Source organism: Melospiza melodia, chromosome 1 (assembly GCF_035770615.1).
Source record: "Melospiza melodia melodia isolate bMelMel2 chromosome 1, bMelMel2.pri, whole genome shotgun sequence".
NCBI lineage: Eukaryota > Metazoa > Chordata > Aves > Passeriformes > Passerellidae > Melospiza > Melospiza melodia.
In genome coordinates, this window is record NC_086194.1 from 33,295,317 (window position 1) to 33,315,913 (window position 20,597).

Sequence of the window (20,597 nt, forward strand, 5' to 3'; positions counted from 1 at the left end):
AGAACACCAGGAACCAGCAGCAGAAAGCAATGGAAGATGTGCTCAGGAAATCTGCTCACAAGGCAAGTCTTTGAAACCAAACACCACACAATGCATCACCAGATGACTCACAGCCAGGAAAGCAGACTGGCTCTGCTAACACACCACACCACGGGGCAGACACCGAGAACAGACAAGAGGCAGCTATGCAGCACTGTCTAGGTGTAAGGGCTGGAGGAACAGGACATCACTGAAAGAGGAAATCCATACCCACCTTCACCAAATCTGGGCTTGATTTTGCATTAGATGCTGAATCAATGATCTTAGATTCGGCATGTATTCTGCGTAACCGGTCTTTAAGATCTGTGTTTTGTGCTATTGCCTGGAACATTTAACAAAAATATTGGGGATATAAAGTTCTCTCAACTAACTCAAATGGGGCTTTATTGTATAGAAAGGGGCAAAGACTATTTAAAGTGTAATATAAAACACCACCACATCCCTTTTTTACTGGTTCAGCAAATCCTTTATTATAAATGCTTCAAACCTTATTCCTTATCTGTCAAATTAAAACTGTTTTTTCTAGTGTGAGGAAACAGAGACATCAGTGGAGGAAAAAAGTCAAAGATGGCAGGGATATTTTTCTTTTACACCTCCTTTCCTTCACTCCCATCTCCAACATAGCCTCACTCAACGTTAGTTCTTGCCACATCAAAAACCATTTGATTTTCCCATACTGGCAGTTTCCTTTGCCTTTCAATGACAGAGAAACAAGACATAAATTCACACAGGTAACAGGTAAAACTTGTGTCCTATCAGATTATAATGGCAATGGTCAGAATAAAAAGCCTCTACTGCAGACTCATGTTTGTTATATGTTATTTACTTATTCTGGGTGCATCTGATAGACAGATGTCAATTAGAGTAGACTTGTAGGAAGAGAGCCTAACTCTGCAATGAAAAGGTCTCTAAAATAAAAGACTGTATTATTAATTTTGGGACAGGATTGAAGACTTACATCCCATTTTAGTGATCTGAATCAATAGCAGGATGTGGAGAACCCTGCTGTTTACACATACACTTTATCCCACAAATGCTTCTGCTCCTGGCAGTAATTTGTGTTGGAAATTATCTTGGGTGCAGGAAAGCCGGAAAGCTCAATGTGATGATGGAGGGGAGAAAACTTATTTCTGGCTTTAGCTGTATGTGGTCTGAATTTGCCATAAAGATTTATATATCCCTACTGTGTCAAATGCTCAGCACTGTGTTAAATCCTCATCAGGCAAGTGCAAAATAGCTCACCTGTAATGACAACTTTCCATTTTCATTATTTGCTACAAAATGTTTTCTTCTTTCTGCTGGCTTCTTCCTCCACCCCAAACCAGAAATATTGTATCTTTTCCCATTCTGTATTTCCTTTTCTTAGAATGTGTGTAGGTCAAGGCTACTATCTTAATGAGGGGAAGCAGAGGCAGATGTGCTAGTTTTGTGGTGGTTTATTCACTTTAAAGCTGCTCATTTTTCTTCCACTGCCAGCCTGATGGGAGCAAAACAGACTTTACAGATCTGCAGATTAAAAAGAGCCCTCATAGGTGATTACCCTGCTGAAACAGCCAAGGTTCACAGATGACTTCTGGATGGGCTACAAGACTGATCAAACACCAGATAAAACTTAACAGAATTGCTTTTTAGACATGTACAGGATGAAGATGGACAACCACATTTCACTGCCCAGAAAACAAAATAATTCATGCTAAGCTGAGTGTTCACTAAGTTCAGCAATCTTAAAAGTGGTTTTCTGATACAAAATGGTAAACAAGTAACACTGAAAAAATAAAAGTCACCTATTCAAATACCATAAGTGGAAAATCTGAAAGCCAAAAACAAAAGAAGTGCAAGTGAATGAGTTGTTACACAACTTCAACTTCCTCTAAACACTGTGGAGACATCACAGCCTCTGTGATGTCCAGGCAAAGAGGCATGTCATACTCTTAAAAACTGTGATCACATGCAGCTTTTGTAAAGCAAAGGGAAGTTTTCATACTGAAATAATTCTAGAGAGAATCTACATCACACTGATCAGTGCCAGAGAGTCTTCCCTGCCCCTAATGTGGTGTTTGTAATAAACTCTGAAATTTTAAGACCCTGGTAATGATTGCCCTCATTGCCCTGGAATCAGATCAGTCTTGTTGTCATTTTTAAGCATGACCAAGTTGAAAAGTTCTGATCTCTACCAATTACATAAAGCACACCAACCAGACCCCTACCTTTTTAAAGAGCACAATCTTTTGTCATTTAGAACTCTGCCCTAATAGCTCCATTGCTGCTTTTAGAGGAGTGAGAGATAATTGAGGCTGGAAGTCAATATAGCAAGTTGTACTTGAATTTGCTTTGCAGAGTCTAGGTGCAGCATGGTGAAGCTCTAGTGCATTAGAAGGGACAGCTGAGTGCATTCAGCCACCATCACCTTTGTTTTATGCCAAGTCATATACAGAATATTTGAGTGCTGTTTAGGTAAAGAAAAGGAAAAGGAAACCTGCAACCCATCAGAAGTAAGTATTAGCATGTTCAGAAAGAAAGCATACTCATAGTCACAGAGCAGCCCTCTGATTCTCCATCTCAAATGATACAATTAGACTACATACCTAAATCAATCCATCTATCAAAATCCAATGATCTGACAATACCTTTAACATTTAGCAAAGTCTCTGAAAAATGTGATCTAGAATAACTTACTGTGATTAAATTCTGCAAATTTTAGCACACAGCTGACACTAAAGAAACAAATTAACTACTCTAAAATTTAAAAGTAGTATCTGATGACAATGAAGCTTTGTGAGCTTCAACATGTCACTTACAGATGTTAGGGCATTCTTCAAGCCCACTATTTGTGCAGATGGAGATGAGGATGCATCATACTCCAGCATCTGCTTCAGCTTTTCTCTCTCTGTAGATATGGTGCTGAAAGCTGACCTCAAGGTGAAGTAAACTGGAAGCATTTCATAAAAAGAGACAGTTAAAAACAGTAGCAGCCAATTGTATACACACCAATTACATAAAACTTCAATAAAGCATCATTTATGGTGACAGAAGCAAGAATTTAGGTCGAGAGATCCAGAGTGGGTTACTAAAACCAAGAAATATTAATCAAGGCTATAGGGCAGATTTTTTGTAGGAGACATGTTTATGGTGAAGGCTACTGTGTTGACTATATTAGCCACAGCCAAAATTCCTCTGATTCTTTGTGACAGATGGCAACAAAGCTAACTAACCACATCTGCTCTTCACTTGCTTTTGTTTCCCAATTAGCTTGAATCTTCAGATGGTCATGAGTCTATTCCATATTCCTCTATAAATTTCAGTGGGGGGGAGAAGAAGAGACAAAAGGAAAAAAATCAAATAGGGAAAAAAAAGGCAGTTCTAACACATATTGTGCAACAGCTATAGGGTTAGTAGTTTCCCCACAAGCAAGTCAACTGTGGTATTATGTTTTGTTATCTCTTTCTGTGATAGAGAAATTTCAGCTTGTTAGATGATTTAGTGACTCAAAGGGTCAGATCCTGAATGATGTGCATGCTGTGCTGCTACTTCTGCTCCTTTCTGAGGCACTATCACCAGCCCAATACATTTAAATCAGACAACAGATCATGCAATTTTAACATCACTACAGGGGGGTTTATAGGGGAAATGTACTTTTAGAATTTTTTTCACCACTACGACATTGCATCTTCTCTTTAACCGCAGGGAATAAAAATTTATTTGAGCAGTACTTGTTGGTGTAGGTTTTCAACACTCATCTGACTGGAGCATTAGAGGACTTCTGAGGACCTAATCAAGCCCTGTAATACAGCCATGAGACTTGCCAATGCAAAAATGAATCCATTTACAGGGAAATGAAGATGATAGAAAATCTGAGCATGGATGCATGAGAAGGGCAAACAAGAAATTCCTAATACTCTGTCTCCTGATCATCCACTCTTGAGTTAACCTGAATCTTCATCATTTCACTGAGTAGTTATGTAACCCAATTTGGTCTTCTGAAAAATTATTCTTAAGGTATATTCCAATACTGCAAACCATTACCAAAGCTATTCTTATACTACCCAAATAAATCTTTAACAGTATCATAGGGTGGGGAAGGAAATATGTCCACTGTGATCTATTCTGTTAGGCTTTCTTTTAGATATAGACAACATGACCAGAATCTTCAGTGACCTTCAATGGCATTTCATATTTTGTATACTAACTTTACTTTTCAAGAATTTCTGCCTACTAAATGACTGATGTTACATTTTATGCAATTTGTATCAAAAAAGTGACACAAGAGGTTTCTCCACTACTTTTTCTTGGAACAGGGGTGCTATGAAGTAACTTAAGAGAAAAATTCTTTATCCTCTTTATCCTCTTAGTAAAATGATTCTGCAGTCATTACAACAAAGTTAATTGTCCCTTCAAATGTGTGGATCAATCTAACCAAAATTTCTGTCATGGGCAATTCCAGTAAGATGATCTTGACTAGGTGATTTCTTTGCTCTGCTTAACAGCAGCTTTTCCCACTGCATCCCACCCTCACTTCTTCTCTTCTTCAGGAAAACATACGTCAGTTTTGACTGTAATTGGCTTTATGAAGTTTACTACTTGCATACATTCCTTACATAACAGAATCAAGATACATCAGCACCAAAGGGGAGCAGCAAGCAAAGAATGCTTATTGATACCATCAACCATTATCTGTGCCAAAGGGGACAAAGCCAATCCTCCCAAAAGCCTTTCAGCTATAAATGCTTAAGTGCCTCCCTCACCAAGACCACTTAAACAATAAAAATGTTTCTGCTGCGAGGGTGATGGAACAAAGCATTGCTAAATGAAAAATGATTTTGAGGGAAGAAATATTTCTAGTCAAGCTCCCCCTCTGGCTGCTTTGCATGATTTACTCTCCTGTATTCACTAAAAATAGGTTACTACCATAGCAACCCTTGCATCACCAACAAATGTTGACTCTGAACCACAGTGAAGCACACAGAATATAGAAACATAGATGTGCCCATATGCACAAATATGCATGCAAGCACAAGAGAGTAAAGTCTGCTGTATGTATTTCTAGCAGCTGATTTTAGGTAATTTACCTTTTGGCAACAAATAAAACAATTTAGGCTTTTAGCACATAAAATAAGGAGTAGTTTTCTATTAAACAAAAACTGTAAAAAGTGGGGATTAAGCCACCTTTTTCAAACTACTCAAGATCTCAACACTTGCAATTCCTCAAGGAAATTAAAGGAAGGGTGTTTTCTAAACAATAAACAGGAAGCATTCTCAGAAGTCATATCATTATCTAAACTGGGATGATATAAAACCATTTATAAAAGACAATTTCATTTACCTTTATGTGCAACGTGAAATAAGTCCTCTTGCATTTTAGTAAATTCTGATGATGTTTCAGAGCCATCAGAGTAATTTTTCTCCTCTACAAAATCTATTGTAGATAAGTTTGGATTGGAAGCATGCAGTCTCATAGGGGCAGAAAATACTGAAGGCACCTGCAAGTAGGATAGTAATTTGTGATGGTTTTATAAAAAAAAGAAAATCTTGTTTTATTGCACCCACTTGGATTCCATGTTGGAGACACCAAAACCAAAAAAAAATTACTGTCAATTTTCAATTGAAACTTTGAATGGATGACACCTGGCAAATGAAAATGAAGAGATATAACTTTGCCCAAGGTGCCATAATGGGAGATTCCCAAACTCAAAAAAACAAGCCCATTGAGATCTGTTACATGGGCTAGGTTATTTCCCCCCCCTTATAAGTATCTAATCACATGACCTCTGGATGCAAATGTGCACAAAGCTATCTAGGGAATTTGCAAAAATCTGTACTCTTTAAAAAAAAAAAAATACCCAACAAATTAGAGAAGACTGACAATGGGTAAAAAACACAACCAGTGTCTGAAGGTAACAGGACAGATATTTATTGCAGATATCAATGACATCACATTTGTGTTTTGTCTGAGATATTACCACTTAAAATGAGCTAACACAGGACTCTATTAAAAAGGACTCATATTTCCTTAAGTGGTCATGCCAAGAAGTGATCAATAACTAAGGTTTGGAGGAAGGTGGGCTCTGAAAGGACTGAAGTTACCTGTAACATTCCTTTAGCCTCTTTCCCAACAACTCTGGATCGCCACCTCCTGTGTGTTCTCTTTTCCTTCTTTGGGCTTTCATAAGGTCCAACCTTTTAACAACACACAGGACAAAAGCAATAGAGACTGCCATAAATCCAATAACGCTAAGAAACACCTCAATTCTTTAGGATTTGGGGTTATTTTTTGGAATTGAAAGGGAAAATAGTTTTTGGTTTTGTTTTTAAACAACAAACCTGCATAGCATTTATAGCAGGCGCTGAATATGTCCTGTGAAGAACATCCATGCTCTGTAACAGCTGGTTCATTTCCAGTAAATATGTGTGACAGTTGGAGAGGTCTGTTTGGAACAAGAGAATGTTTTCAGTTGCCCTAAAGTAACAGACACACTGACAGTTTTCTTTCTTTGGAGGTTAAGCCTATTTTGATTGCAGCTAGCTTAAGTTATTCATTGACTAAAAGCATTAGACTGCTGGATAAAATGATTGTAAATTCAAAATATTGAAATGCATCTATGTGGTGTATATAATGATTATGATATCTTCTCCTAGCTGGATGCAGAAAAATGAGAATAATGTAATAATTTCTGCAGTTTGAGATTTGTCAGAGCTCCTCATGGTGAGGGTAACAATGCCACAGGCATCAACACTGAATTGTACATTCAGACCTAGAGGTGAGGCTCCTCTGCATTAGAGACAAAGCTCATTGGTAGGTAGAAATTTAAAAAACAAATATCACATAGACATTGCCAATATGAGAAAGATCTTCCTGCTCTTAGTAAAGCATGAAAGCAGAAGGTGACTTTGAAGTACAAAGACTTAGTGCTTTTTAAGTTACTATGTTTTGGATGTTCAAATCTTACTACTGAACATGATGTTCCTACATAAAAGAAAATGTACTGAAATGCTCTTGGCTTCTTGAAGAGCTGCCCACAATTGATACCCCCACTTCCAAAATTACCAGTTCTTTTGAAAAAAAAAAGTGAGTAACCACTTAATTGACAACCACATCTTTCCTCCCTCCAGTTTCAGAGAAAATTCTAACAGCAACGACTACTTAGCGTATAATACTCTCATTGTTAAGGGAAAACTAGGGAAAATACTAGGCAACTTTCAATTTTCTTAAAATATAATTACCTCTTGAGCATTTTTCCATGTCTTCAGAAGACTGTAGCCAAGATGAAATCCTTGACTCATTACTCGAAAAAGAAAACGACAAATTACCTCCAGTTGACGTTGAATTCTGTTTGGTCAAGCTGCCTGCCTGTTCCAAAGAAGAACGAGTGAAGTATTAACACACAATTTTTTAATGTTTTATGCACAAATTCTGACAACCAGCAGTTGAGGACCATGATCATGGACAAGGACTGAAGGCATCAATTACATGGAGGGGGAAGAAGTGTATGATCTGGACTAGGTATACAGTCATTGAGCACAATGGCATGATAACTAATGTAACTGCTGTCCACAAACAGCAGAAAAACTCAAGGAACCATGAAAATTTGCTGAAAACTAAATTTTGAGGAAGGGCAAAGTTATGCATAAGTTAAGTCAACTCAACATAGTCTTAAGTTGCGCCAAAGGAAATATAGGTTGATTATAGGAAAAAGTTTTTGACTAAAAGAGAGATCAAGTACTGGAATGGTCTGCCCAGGGAGTGGGGGGAGTCACCATGTGTTTAAAAAAAGACTGGATGTGGCATTGGTGCCATGGTTTAGTTGAGGTGTTGGGGCATGGGTTGGACCCAATGATCTTGAAGGTCTCTTCCAACCTATTGATTGTGTAAAATAATTAAAGTACTATATCTGAAGAGGACCAAATTCAGACATTCTGTTCCTCCTCCACGCTTCCCAAAGAAGCCCCAAAAGTAGCTAAGATGTAACAAACACATTTGTTAATGCTATTTTTCAGTGTAAAAACAAGATATCATTTAAAATTTTGACGCTAGATGTCATTTAAAATTTTACACAAGTTTGAAAGGCTTCAGCATGGATTTAGCTCAACACTCCTTAATACAGGGATGGCCATAAACCTTATCTTGGTAAAAACTATCCTTTGACAACATCTCAGTAAACATTTCCACATTAGTTCAATTACAACAGTACTCATCATCAGATGCTCCAAAACGTGATGGAAATTCTGCATAAGAGCTAACTGAGGAGTATAATTATATAGCTTCCAATGGCAAGAAATTTTTACCCAGTACTAGTACTATTACTATGCTGTTTTCTTTTCTAACCTAACTACAAATAATAGCCATTCAAATACCTAATTATTTGTACATCTTACTAAACCTTTCATTTTCAAAAAAACCCAGGTAGGAAGATGCACAAATCACATGCTTTGTCAACATCTTGTTAATAATCAGTTTTAAACTGTTTCATCCTAGTGCCTTTACACAGCCACATTACTTATGGTCATGAATAAAGCTGACTAAATTGTTTGGCTCTTCTCTGAAGCATGCAATTTAAAAACTTTGTTACAACCTGCTGCTCACCTTATATCAGAACTCCAATAGTAGTAATTTTAAATCTATTAATAAGAAACTTCATCTACATCTCAGTTAGCTGCATGTTTCTTAGTTGGCCTTTTTAAGTTTACAGCATAACCACCAACCTGAGTTTCAGAATAAAATAAAATGCACCATCCATGTAATGCCATTTGGTATTTTGTCAGTATGCAATAGCAGTAAGCATCAGTGAGCACACTTGTTTTTAAATTAATCAATGCAGCTTAGCTGGCTTATTCCTACATAAAGCTGTCCCAGCTTTAGTCATATATTTAGACATATACATACACACACACATATATATCCAAATAATAATATCAGCACCTTTAAAAGCACAAGTAAACTGAATTTAATGATGGGCAATTATATTGGCATTTTGTGAACCAATTTCACGTTTATCTCTTCATTAATTGGCCTCACCTAACCAGTTTTTCCAGAACTCAAATACATAAGTGAGGTGAGCATGAGGAAAGAAGGAAGTAGGGATTACCAAGAAGCAGACAAGAGAGAGCTTGTGTAGCTCCAGTTTTCATAGTTTTGCTTTGGATCAGCACAGTTAAGCTTTAGAATCCAGGAATTCCACATACACATGTGTAGATAACTACACCTGTCTCTCAACAACAATAAAAAAAATGTGGAAACCAATCAGGTGCTGCTAAAAGCAAATAAAATGCAACTCAAATTTCACTTGATATATATTTCTCAAAATAACCTAAGTGCTGGAGTGATATCAACTAACACCAAGCTAAGGCTGGTGTAAATTGGCAGACTTCCATTTAGCTTGAGCACAGCTAAGGTGATTAACTGCAGCTTAAGAACTATCCCCTTCTATTTTTCACATGAAAATAAGTAGGGCTTCTTTGCAGTGCAAATCTGGATTAATAGTCTGAATTAAAGCCTTTCATGCCAAAGAAGAAATGGTTAGTTTCCTGACAGTAAGCAATAGATTTTAGATATGCTGATCACATAGGTTTCTTTGGTGTGGGTTTTTGGGTTTGTTTTGTTTTGTTTTTTTTTTTTTGAGGGCACCAGCATAAATATACCACAGACTTTGCTATGTTCCACTTCTGCCCTTGATATTCTCCCCTGCTTCTATCCCTGCTGTCTTTCAGGAGAAAATAACTGAATGTCCACGGGAGACCTGCCCTTCCCTGGCTCTCAGGAGAGCAGGCTGTCAGGAGAGCAGGCTGTCAGAGCCCTGGAGCTGCTGCTGGCACACGAGGTGCTGCAGACAATTCTCTGCAGAGCGGCCTGGTTACCGCAGGGTGAGTTATTGTTCCTTCAGCTGCCCACTCACACTGACCCCCATCCTGCTCCACCACGAGCAAAAAGCTGCTCAGACACACGTCCGTGTTTGCTACAACTCATTCTCACTCACAGGATAAGGTGAGGAACGGTGGGTATTGGAGAACAAGCCTGCTCAGATCATAAAGTAATTCCACCAGGGAAAAGCAAGCCTTGGGCAGAAGGAGAACAAGAAGGGCACTGCTGCTTAGGAGTCATTCTGGAGCTGACAGAAACAGTTACTACATCTCACTTGTAGTAACACAGAACAGTTTTGGGTTTTTTTTTTTTTTGATTCTCAAAAGCAACCAGTGATTCTACACTGGAGCAGAAGAGCTGCTTTGGGTGAAGGTCAGCCAGCCAATGCACAGACAGCTCCAGGCACAGAGGCTGTGTTCAGGCACAGAACACACAGCATCTTCCATGAAACTGCAAAGAGGTCATTTATGGGTTGGACTGAGCATTTGTCAGGCCATTTGTGAAACTAATTCACAGACTTTACCAAAAGAGAAGTACACGGCAGACTGGACCCATCCAGACCCCATATCCACCCACAGCACAGCCCTTGGATTGGTCTGAGTAAAGCTTCTGCCTCAGTTAAAATATAAATAGTGGTCTTCCAGTATAATTCCTTTTAGATATAATATATTAAAATATATAATATACTACATAAATTCACATAATATAAATATATAAATATAAATATAAATGTATATGATTATATAAAATATTATATATTATATAATATAAATATATAAATAGTATAACATATGTATAATATATATTCCTTGTATATATAATTTCTTGTATAATAGTGAGTTCTTGCATAATTCCTACATACTCCTTAGTTAAGTAGTCCGCTTCATTCATGTAAAATGGGAGAGGGTTTATAAGCTAAAGGACACACAGCAAAATGCTAAAGGGAAAAAAAATACCTAGCTAAGTGCTCTTCTTTGACTAATAATCACCAGGACATATCAGACAAATATTGATATATGTCCCAAAAATTATGAGGATTCTAACTCAATATACAGTTTTGAAATTCACTGTGAAAGTACAATTTACTGGATTAAAATAGTGAAAAACTACTAAAAATTTAACAACATCATAAAGGAAACTGCTCGAGTGTAAACCAATAAATAATAAATTTTCCTCTTGACATTTTACAACGTAACTTAAGTGCCACCAACAACTTCCATGACGCTCTTTATTTAATGAACACAAATTAGACTAATTTACTTCCTTATGGAAGCTCATTATTTATAAATAACAACTATTACCTTTCTACCTGGTGCAGAGTCACAGAAACCTGGGACAGAGTCCGTGGTAGTAGACCCGGGGAAGAAAATGTTGTTGGCGTCGTGAGGAAACATGGAGATCTCGTTCTGGCGGTACATCCTGTGGTGGCGAAGCTTTGCCACCCACTCATCAAACAGCTCCTGAGACTTCACCTGTACAAAATTTCAGGGCGGATGACATTCACATTCGAGATAACTAACAAAGAAATTATGGAATTTTGTGCTCATCAGACATCTAGCCTGGCTGACCTTTACTGGCAAAGTATCAGGAAAGTTTTTTCTATGGATGCTCCTACCAAAATGCAAACTCTATGAGCTTAGGCATGACAGAAAACCAATCACAAGATAAAGTCAGGGAAAAAAGAAACTACAGTTAGTAATTATGCCTTCCAATGCAGAACACAATATTAGAGCAACTTACAGATTAAAAAAACCCTTAAAATTTGAATAAAGCCCTTCACGTTTATCATTTCTTAACTGCCATAGTTAAAGCTAGGTCAGTGTTTAATTAATTACAAACAGAAATTTTATTTTCTTGATGTGTTTCAAAACAATTTATTCTGCAAGCAGAAATCCTCATACTTGACCACAGGAAGCACGTCTTCTAGATAAGACAAGGATGAAGATACTGAAAATAAAAAAATTTGTGCAAGAAAGGAAAAAAGCACTGCTAAACATGAGGCATCTTCAAAGTTTCTGTTCAGAACAGGGTTACTGATTCTGGGCCCTAAAACAGTGCCATAGGACCTCTCCCATTATTAAGTGCAAACTAATCTGATGAGACTAAAAAGTTACTAGTGCAATTGAGAAACCTCGTGCTATAAAAAAAAAGTGCTCCAAGCTACAGAGCTAATGGCAGTAGTTTGGGAGCAAGGTTATAACAATCTTGAAGACCTACCTTCAGGTGGTATATCTGCTCCTCTGTATCCAAATCTATACATTTTGTTGATTTCTTTACAGACATGACAGAAAGTCCAACATCGATACAGCCATGAAGTTTTCCTCTCTCTATCTGCAAAAAAGTAGAAAGTAAAACCACAATCACTCCAGATGAAAGCAAAAGGATAAATATTACCTTCTGAAATCAGCATTTCTTCCCCTCTCAACCTACTGTTTAGAACTACTGAAAACTCTGTTTGTCGTTGCCAACAGTAGGGAATTTTTGTTATTTTGGATCCTTGTTACTTTGTAATGGCCTTAAAGGGTTTCAGATCACTTACATCAGCTCGGCATTTAGAATACTTCAAAATCCCTCTGTCCAAAAAGAAGTATCTCTGTAACAGAAATGCAGAGAATTAAAACCAAACAAAACATACACAAAAAGAAAAAGCCACAATGAGAAAAATAGCACAAACACATCCTCTCTGCTTCCATTACTCTGGAGAACACTTTCTCTGCTTTTATGTAACCTTTTTGTCAGAAAACCACACCAAATAAGTCCCACTCAAGCTTTCAGATGCACATTCCTTTCCTACCTTGTGCCAGCCTTTCAGAGGCCATTTCCTCTTTTTCAGCAAGCAGCCCTCCTGCTTCTGTGGCTCCTGGGTACAGTTCATTGCTCCCCGGAGTCCTTCCACAATTTCCCAGCTGTCCTGCTTAAACAGAAAATCCAAATGTAGATCTTATTTCTTCCAAATAACTGAATTTTTAAGAGAGATTCAAGAAGAAGAAGGCTATAAGAAAAAAAGACAAAACCCAATTGATGTTGAAATATAACCAAGGTTCCATCTTGACACTTTGTTATGTATCATTAGAGAGATAAGAATCTTTTTAATTTTGATGGAAACAACATCATTAAACAAAACACAATTTTTATTACACCATCCTCCATTGAATTTTTATGTATCTTTTCCTGCATACACAGTGCATAACCATAGCATAGTCACAATTTAGCAAAAAACCTTCTGTCATCAGAGACAGAAAATGTTCTATGTTAAAAGGATAGATTTTGTAGGTTATGAAGCAAAAAATAAGACATTAAAAATGAAGATCTTTTATCTGAAACTCTTTTGTTACTCAGTAACTCAAGGTTTTGTGTTTGGTGTAAGTCGCAGCCTCCCTAAAGTAAAAATAATAAGGTAACTAAACTAAAAACAATATAAAAAGCCAGGGAAGTACTGTGAGGAATATGACATAAATGGAAACTACAAGAAAAACAGAAGTCACCCTTCATCAGATAAAACTAATTAAAAGCGAATCGCTCTTTTTGCCACCAGGAACTCTTAAATGAAAGACCCTACAGCAACAAACCAGAAGAGTCTAAATCTCACAGTATTTTTATAGCTTTTATTTATGGAACAACTACAAATGACAATGTAACATGAGTTTCAAGGTTTCTGATGAGAGATCTCATGAATTATTTATTGCCAGGACTTGGCAGATGCAGCATTATAAATAACTGACAGGAAATGGTGTGTGCTAGTACCATCCCCTTATATTTGAAAAAGATAAAGAATACTTTAATACATAGAGTATGATAACAGAAAAGGACAAGTATGAAGCACATTAGGGAGAAGAGAACTATTCTAGATAGGTAAGTACTCATGGTGCTCCCTGTAAAATACATAGTGAATTATTCCCAAAAATACCTTGGCTGGCTGAAAAAAAAACAAACTTAAAAAGAAAAATGAAAAAAAAATTACAAAAAAAATATCAGCAAATGTGCTAGCTCTCCTCATTTACACATTTTCAGGATCCTTAAAATTAATCTCTATAAACTCGGAAAAAATGACATCAGGTAATATGTTCATTACTTATGTAATAAGGCATTACAAGCAAGTCAATTTTGAAAAAGCATCTAATAATTCCACCACACTGTTGGTGGCACTCTGTTATTTCTGTTGTTTTCCTTGTGCCTCATTTAACAGAACAAACTGGTAAGCTGCTCTGCTTTCCTGCTTGGAGTTTAGCCTGCCAACACTCACCACACAATGAGCCACAAGCAGTGGGACTGTGGGGCTGGGCAGCTCCTGCCAACCAACACCCTACAGACCATCCAGTGATGTTGGACTACCTCAACACAAGCCAGAAGTGCAGTTGTCCTAACCAAAGTTTTTATGAGGGAACACATTTTGTCATATAATTCTAATTAAGAACTAACAGCTACAGCTGTGAGATTAAGAAAAATGTTCTGTTAACGGTTTTGTTTCTTCTTGAAAGTATCCAGAAGAACTTAAAGCTGCTTTGCCCAAATACCAAGCAAGCAATTTCTCTTGTCATGTAAAATATATTAAACTGCATTACCCAAGCACGTAATTTTTCCACTGAGAATTAATCTGGTAGTAGTGAACAGTGGATCTTTTTCAATATTCTAGTGTTGTACCTAACCAAAGAACTTTCTCCAGTTTTGGGATCAAGTTTCCACAGTTTGGTTAAGCATAAACAGAATACATCATTGATTGAAGGAGACAAGCAGAAATTTCATCTCAGTCAAGGAAGATTTACAGTAACATAGATCATCTTGGTTTGGAAGGGACCTTACAGGATCAGCTAGTTCCAACCCCCCTGCCATGGGCAGGGACACCTTCCTCTAGACCAGATTGCTCACAGAGCCCCATCCAACCTGGCACTGAACACTTCCAGGGCTGGGGCATCACAACTTCTCTGAGCAGCCTTCAGTGGTCTCAACTTTCACAGTAAAAAAATCTCCTAACAGCTAATCTAAATCTCTCTTCTTTCAGGTTAAGACCAATCCCCTCTGTCCTATCACTATGTAAAAAACCCTTCTCTGTCTTTTTTATTTGCTCCATGAAGTACTCAAAAAGGCTTCAATAAGTCATCATGGAGCCTCATCTTTCTGTAAGGATAAGCTTAGAAAGAAAGGGACTCCTGAAATGAGACAGACCCATGATACTGGATGTGTGAGGTGAGAAGAATCAGCTGAGAAATAGCTCAGCCAATTACACTCATCTGGAATAAACACAGTGTTAATAGTTTTGATCAGAATACAATTTTTTAAAAATTCTTTTTAGTACAGAATACAATGTTCCCTGCATTAGAACTCCAATTTTGCCTGACCCTCTCCTGCAGTCCAGACACAAGGTGTCTCTCACATTGCTGCAGGAAAGTCATATTATCACAGTTCTCCAGGTGAGCAATGTGTCCTAGAGTGTGCCTTCTCAAATAAAAAGTGTGAAAATGGGAAGAAAATCTGAAGTGGAAGCACTGCTTCCCCTCAAGCAGGCTTGACACCCTGCCAAATCTCAGGTAGAAGGCAAGTCTGCTACTCATCTCTCTACCCTGGGAATCTCACACTTCAATTGTCAGCTGTACATTAAGGTGGCTGAGTTGAATTAGAAATGGATCCTCTTAAAATCTCACAGAATTAACAGTTTGGGGACCTGCTGGATAGATGCAAGGTGGCATGATGCATTGACAGAATCTGGTCCTCTTCCATATACATCCTTCCAGATGAATCCAACCTTTCCCACCTGAACAAACTCTCATATTTTTCAAAAACACTGCTGCTGTGACTGGTTTTGGTTTTCCACCAGACCCTACAGATCTTAACCAGGTTTTTTGCTTTGTGAGAGATTTGACACCTCACTGAATGAGGGAAAAGCGTCAGCTGGCTATTCCTGGGAGCAGCTGCAGAAGTGAAAGAAAACTGCTTACTCTCTAAAATGAAGGCAAATGAATCAGGCTGGTCGATTATCATCTCTACTCATCCCTCTGAAATAGCAGAGGAGCAAACTGGAGACAAAGGATTTTCTGAAAGCATTCAGATTATACTCCCTTCTGCTTATTCTTGCCCCCCAATAGGGAACTGAAAGAGATAGCCCAAAACATGGCACTAACTTGAAAAAAACCAACTGCACGCCCCCCTAAAAAAAACCCCAAAACTCCCAGATGAATGGCATTAACAATTCTAGCATAAGTCTCCTGTCTAGATTGGTCGTGTTTTAACATTATGATGCTACAAAAGATTTTTGGGCCAAAATCTACACAAAATTATCAACACTGTATTTGCTGCCCAGGAAGAAATTTCACTTGAGGCTAAGGGAGGAACAAAATCTTTGCTTTTCTCAGGTCTAGAGGTGCTCATTTCAGATAGGCACTGAAAAATTACCCTGTACACGTTCCTTGGTGCATACTCAGTCTATGGCTGAGGAAAATACCTATAGACTTTGGTCTTCAGAGATAAGTCCATTATTAGGTAAATGTATTCATTTTCTTTATTTAATATAATGAAAGCCTTCTCATTTTCTGCAACATTCTGCACCATATTGCTCCTTAAGGAAATTATTTCAGGGGAAAGTATGAAGTAATGACTGAATGGCTCTCAGACTGATGCTTGCAGTTGCAGCTCCCTGAAGGAAACAGATGACAGTGCCACACTCTCTTTCAGTGCAAAATGCAGTCAGTTGTACCAAATATTTCAAACTGCCAAAAATAGAAACCTACTTTGTGGAGGATAAGGGTTGGCATCAGCTGCAACTAAGGCATTTGTTACGGTTCATAAAATTGGCAGAAATGATTTAATTTTCTTTTATGGAACAGGAGGTTTTTTAAAACAGTTCTCCTGTCACAAAGCTTTTCCCTGGTGGATATATTTTAAAAGTTAGTTAACATATTAGATTTAAAAATAACTAGCACAACATACCTTCTTTTGATCACAGGTCAATTTAAATTTAAGGAAGGTGAACACCAGTTTTCTTTCCTCACAAAACTGAATTTGAGTTGTGTCTCTGTGGAAGAGATCCCTTTCCATAACTGAAGGAGAGGGGAACAGAAAAGCAAAGAGGTGGGAAGTGGCAGTAGCCTCCAACTTTCCACGGGGCTTCAAAGTGCAAGTGAATTTAGTGGAAGAGGATTAAGTGTTCACCTGTTCAGTTCACACAGCAGTGTACCAAATCAGGCTGGAAATGGGCACCAAATGTAGCAAAGGGAGGAGTGGATCCCTCAAAGTCCTGCAGCCCTGCTTAAGTCAACTCCTTTCTAGCACAGTGGCTCATTTTCTGCATCACAGGAATCCCACAAACAGCCCTCCAACTTGGAACTAAACTTTAGCAGACACAGCAGCCTGGCACTACTGTGTTTCCACATCCCAGCCTCAGGTCACCTATTTGGTGCTGGCATACACCAGCAATAAAGTCTGCATGCAGGAAATCCAGAGAGGCTCAGAATTCAGATCCTGCTATTTTTTGGGCAAATCTCACCCTGCTCCAACTCTTCTTCCCCTCCCAATGGTCAGACCTTATTTCTATTTAATCAGATTCAAAGAAGTGCTGCATCAGAGCAGCAGCACAGAGAAAAGCACCCCTCAGGAAGATCTGTCACTAACCCATGAGCCATGAGCACAAGTGATGCCAGTGTTTGAAGGAGGAATAAGAAGCCCTCCATGGAGCTGGAATATGAAGAAAAGAATATCAAAATCATTGCATGTCACTCCCTAACCTGCACAGCACCTGGCAACATCATTTAAACTTTCAGGACAGTTTTAATAAAAAAGTATCAGTAACAGCATTACATCCCACTATTCTACCAGGATTTTGAAACAAACACCAAAACAAATCCAAACAAATGAACAAAAGCTCCTGAAGGTTATTGTACATGTGGTCCTTTTTTGATTAGGGGATTCTTAACCATTTCATACAACTTTAGATGGTTGTTGTTGTTTTAATGGAACACCTAAAGTATTGTCATTTAAACTAATATACAGATGGAAAGGGCAAATAAATGGCATTATTATGTTTCCTTACATTGGCTGCACTACACACCAGTGAACTTAGTCATACTCATATAAATCCCATTATTTACATAATAAATTATAACACTTGATAGACACGAACTGTTGAACAGACAATACCAAATCTTTTAAATTATACTTTCAAAGGTAATCTCATATGGAGCATATAAAAAATAGTACTGCAGGAAAACAAAAAAGACATCCTGAGAGCAAGGATTTTATTGTACAGTAATGCACAGCATTTCTCACAAGTGCAGCACTTCAAAAGTCATAAATTGTTCAGACATTTGTCTGCCGTGCCAACTGCATGAGCAGGGCCAGAAGTCCTAGAAGAGCAGCTGCTGTTTCAAAACACAGCTGAGGGCTCCAAAGCTTTTGGGGGATTGGGATGCTCAATTCCAATTAAAATATCTGCCTGAGGCAGCTTCCAAGAGCTCCACCAAGCCAGCACTTGTACAGATAAAAGTTTATGCTGAGCACTTTGCTCATGACTTTGCAAACATGGATTGAGCACATTTAAGTTTAATTCTCAGTGCAGCTGCAGGTCAGCGTTTCTTGCCCTCAAACAAAGCTGTCTTCAGCAGCCTCACCTGTCAGGTGCAAACACTTGTAGACAGGTCTTTTGAAACTGAGAGGTTTACAGAAAACAGAAGCAACTTCTTAGCAGGAAACAAAGCAACCTTCACATTTGGCACGCAGAAGCATCGTGTTACACAAATGCTCATTTTGCTATCTGCAGCTCTACAGCATCAACCAGCACAAATGGGCATTCAAAGAAGCCCTGTGTCAGGTTCATGAAAAATGAATTATCTTTCACACATCCATGCACACTTTTCCTTGGAAACTTGAAATAAACAGAGCAGTTACACAATTTTTTAGCACAAAAGTAGTGCCTAACAGAAAAGATTTAGTATTTTAGGATCAAACTACTGAGACCAAGATGCTACAGCATCTCTATTTCACTATAAAGACACAGATAGAAATCAAAATTCACTGTAAGCATCCCAGTTTTACACATGCCTGCTATTCAGTAATGTGTGTTTAATGCATTTGACTTAAAACAAGATGCTGCTACCAACAAAAAAAAAAAAAAAAAAAAAAAAAAGAAAAGAGAGAGAGGAAAGCAAAGAAGTGATGAAATAAAACAAGCAAGCAACAGGAAAACAAGGTTTGAGAGATTTGCAGATATCTAAGAAAAAAAGTAACAGCCAATCTTAGCAATGCTTTCAGCTTGGTGAAAAAGTACCTGTCGACTTCCCTGCTTGGAGGAGCAGCTGCTGGTACTTCTTGAAGGAGACAACATCTTCTGGGATGCACCAAAGCTTTTTTCTTCACTCATGATCCAATTCTGTTTGTGTCACATAAGCTCACTTAGAACACCATTAAAAGGAATTTGGAAAATGTGTTGGAAGACTCCTCAATGAAACACCAAACTCATCCTTTATCCAAATGCAGTCCAGTGGCATGATCTGTACCCCATGGAAACTCCTAAAAGGGAAAAGAAAAAAAACACAACAGATTATCAGATGCGGTCTCTTGCTGCCACATTCTAGCATGAATCATAATAAAGCCTTTGGTCAACACAAGCTGAGCACATTACTGTATTTTTATAAGAAATAAATTGAACAACCACTTTAAGATAAATTTGAAAGTCTCAAAAAGGAATTATATAAATTTTGATATGAAATGGCCCAAAATAGATCCAAAGTAAGAGGCAAATATCCAATAAATTGCCACCAAAAAACGATGGTGTAATTAAATAAATATCTCTTTTTCTCTGTTTCTTGATAATTTAAACAACTAAGCATGGATTCATGTTATAAGGAAAACCCCCTCTACATAAAAGAGTAATTCCTAAAAGTACTGAGCATGAAAACTTAGCTGCCTAGAGCTGTGCATGGGCACTTTTACCTGGAATCAGAAAGCTCTATCTACTGTCACATCAGTTGTCTCAGCAAGTGACTGGAAGAATAATTAGCAGTCTGTTTAATAACAGTGCTCCCCGCAGCACATGCAAATGCAAGCCATGCCAGGAGCTCCCAGTAACGGAGCTCCAGCATGGGTAAAAGCTGTCGTGGTAACTGAATACTTTTTAAAAAAACCCAAAAACCCAAAACACAAACAAACAGAGGACATTACAAAAGAGTGATGCTTTCCAAAACTTGAGGTGGCAATATAAATTGTGTAACACTTCAAATCTTATTGCTTCACACAAAGAATTCACAATTAGGAAGAGTCCAAGAACAATCAGTGATAAAGGTAAGGAAGTTTCCACAGAGAGATTTCATTGCTGAAACAGGGAGGCACTACTTCACAATTCCCTCACTTGCACTGTCACAACAGTCCTGAGCTGGGATCACTGATTATTGAAGTTTGCCATTCATTTTTTCCTTGAAAAGCCTTAAATTCTATTCTAAGAGAAGCAGTAATGTCAGATCCCTAGTAAAATATTTTGTGCATCTTAAGAATTCATTTTCCTTAAAACCAAAACAAAAATACATCAAAAGCCACAGACAAGGAAAACCATCCAGAACACAAAATTAAAACCAGGTGCTATATTCAAGATGAAGACAGCACTCTGCAGCAGAAAACCTCTCTCCCTGCAACTGTAGTCTGAAGCATCCATCTTCTGAACAGAAACCTTTTCCAGCCTACAGGGCTTTCTGGCAATATAGTTTGCTGTAACATTTCAATCAAC

The 20,597-nt window shown here is 37.9% G+C and overlaps 1 protein-coding gene across 4 annotated transcripts in view; it reads right to left on the reverse strand.

Annotated features, from left to right (window-relative positions):
• The window catches only part of OSBPL3 (oxysterol binding protein like 3), an 84,081-nt gene that overhangs the window by 24,244 nt on the left and 39,240 nt on the right, over window positions 1-20,597 (reverse strand). The window contains exons 3-13 of one of the 4 annotated variants that reach the window (XM_063153350.1): window positions 19,146-19,387; window positions 12,687-12,806; window positions 12,432-12,485; window positions 12,110-12,223; window positions 11,194-11,364; window positions 7,258-7,384; window positions 6,358-6,461; window positions 6,121-6,213; window positions 5,360-5,516; window positions 2,838-2,968; window positions 254-361 (exon numbers count right to left, since the gene is read on the reverse strand). In XM_063153350.1, coding sequence (XP_063009420.1) covers window positions 254-361; window positions 2,838-2,968; window positions 5,360-5,516; window positions 6,121-6,213; window positions 6,358-6,461; window positions 7,258-7,384; window positions 11,194-11,364; window positions 12,110-12,223; window positions 12,432-12,485; window positions 12,687-12,806; window positions 19,146-19,238 — 1,272 coding nt within the window. In that variant the 5' untranslated portion in view covers window positions 19,239-19,387. The remainder of the gene's footprint in view (window positions 1-253; window positions 362-2,837; window positions 2,969-5,359; window positions 5,517-6,120; window positions 6,214-6,357; window positions 6,462-7,257; window positions 7,385-11,193; window positions 11,365-12,109; window positions 12,224-12,431; window positions 12,486-12,686; window positions 12,807-19,145; window positions 19,388-20,597) is intronic. The other 3 variants (XM_063153356.1, XM_063153363.1, XM_063153371.1) reach the window with 3 other exon arrangements.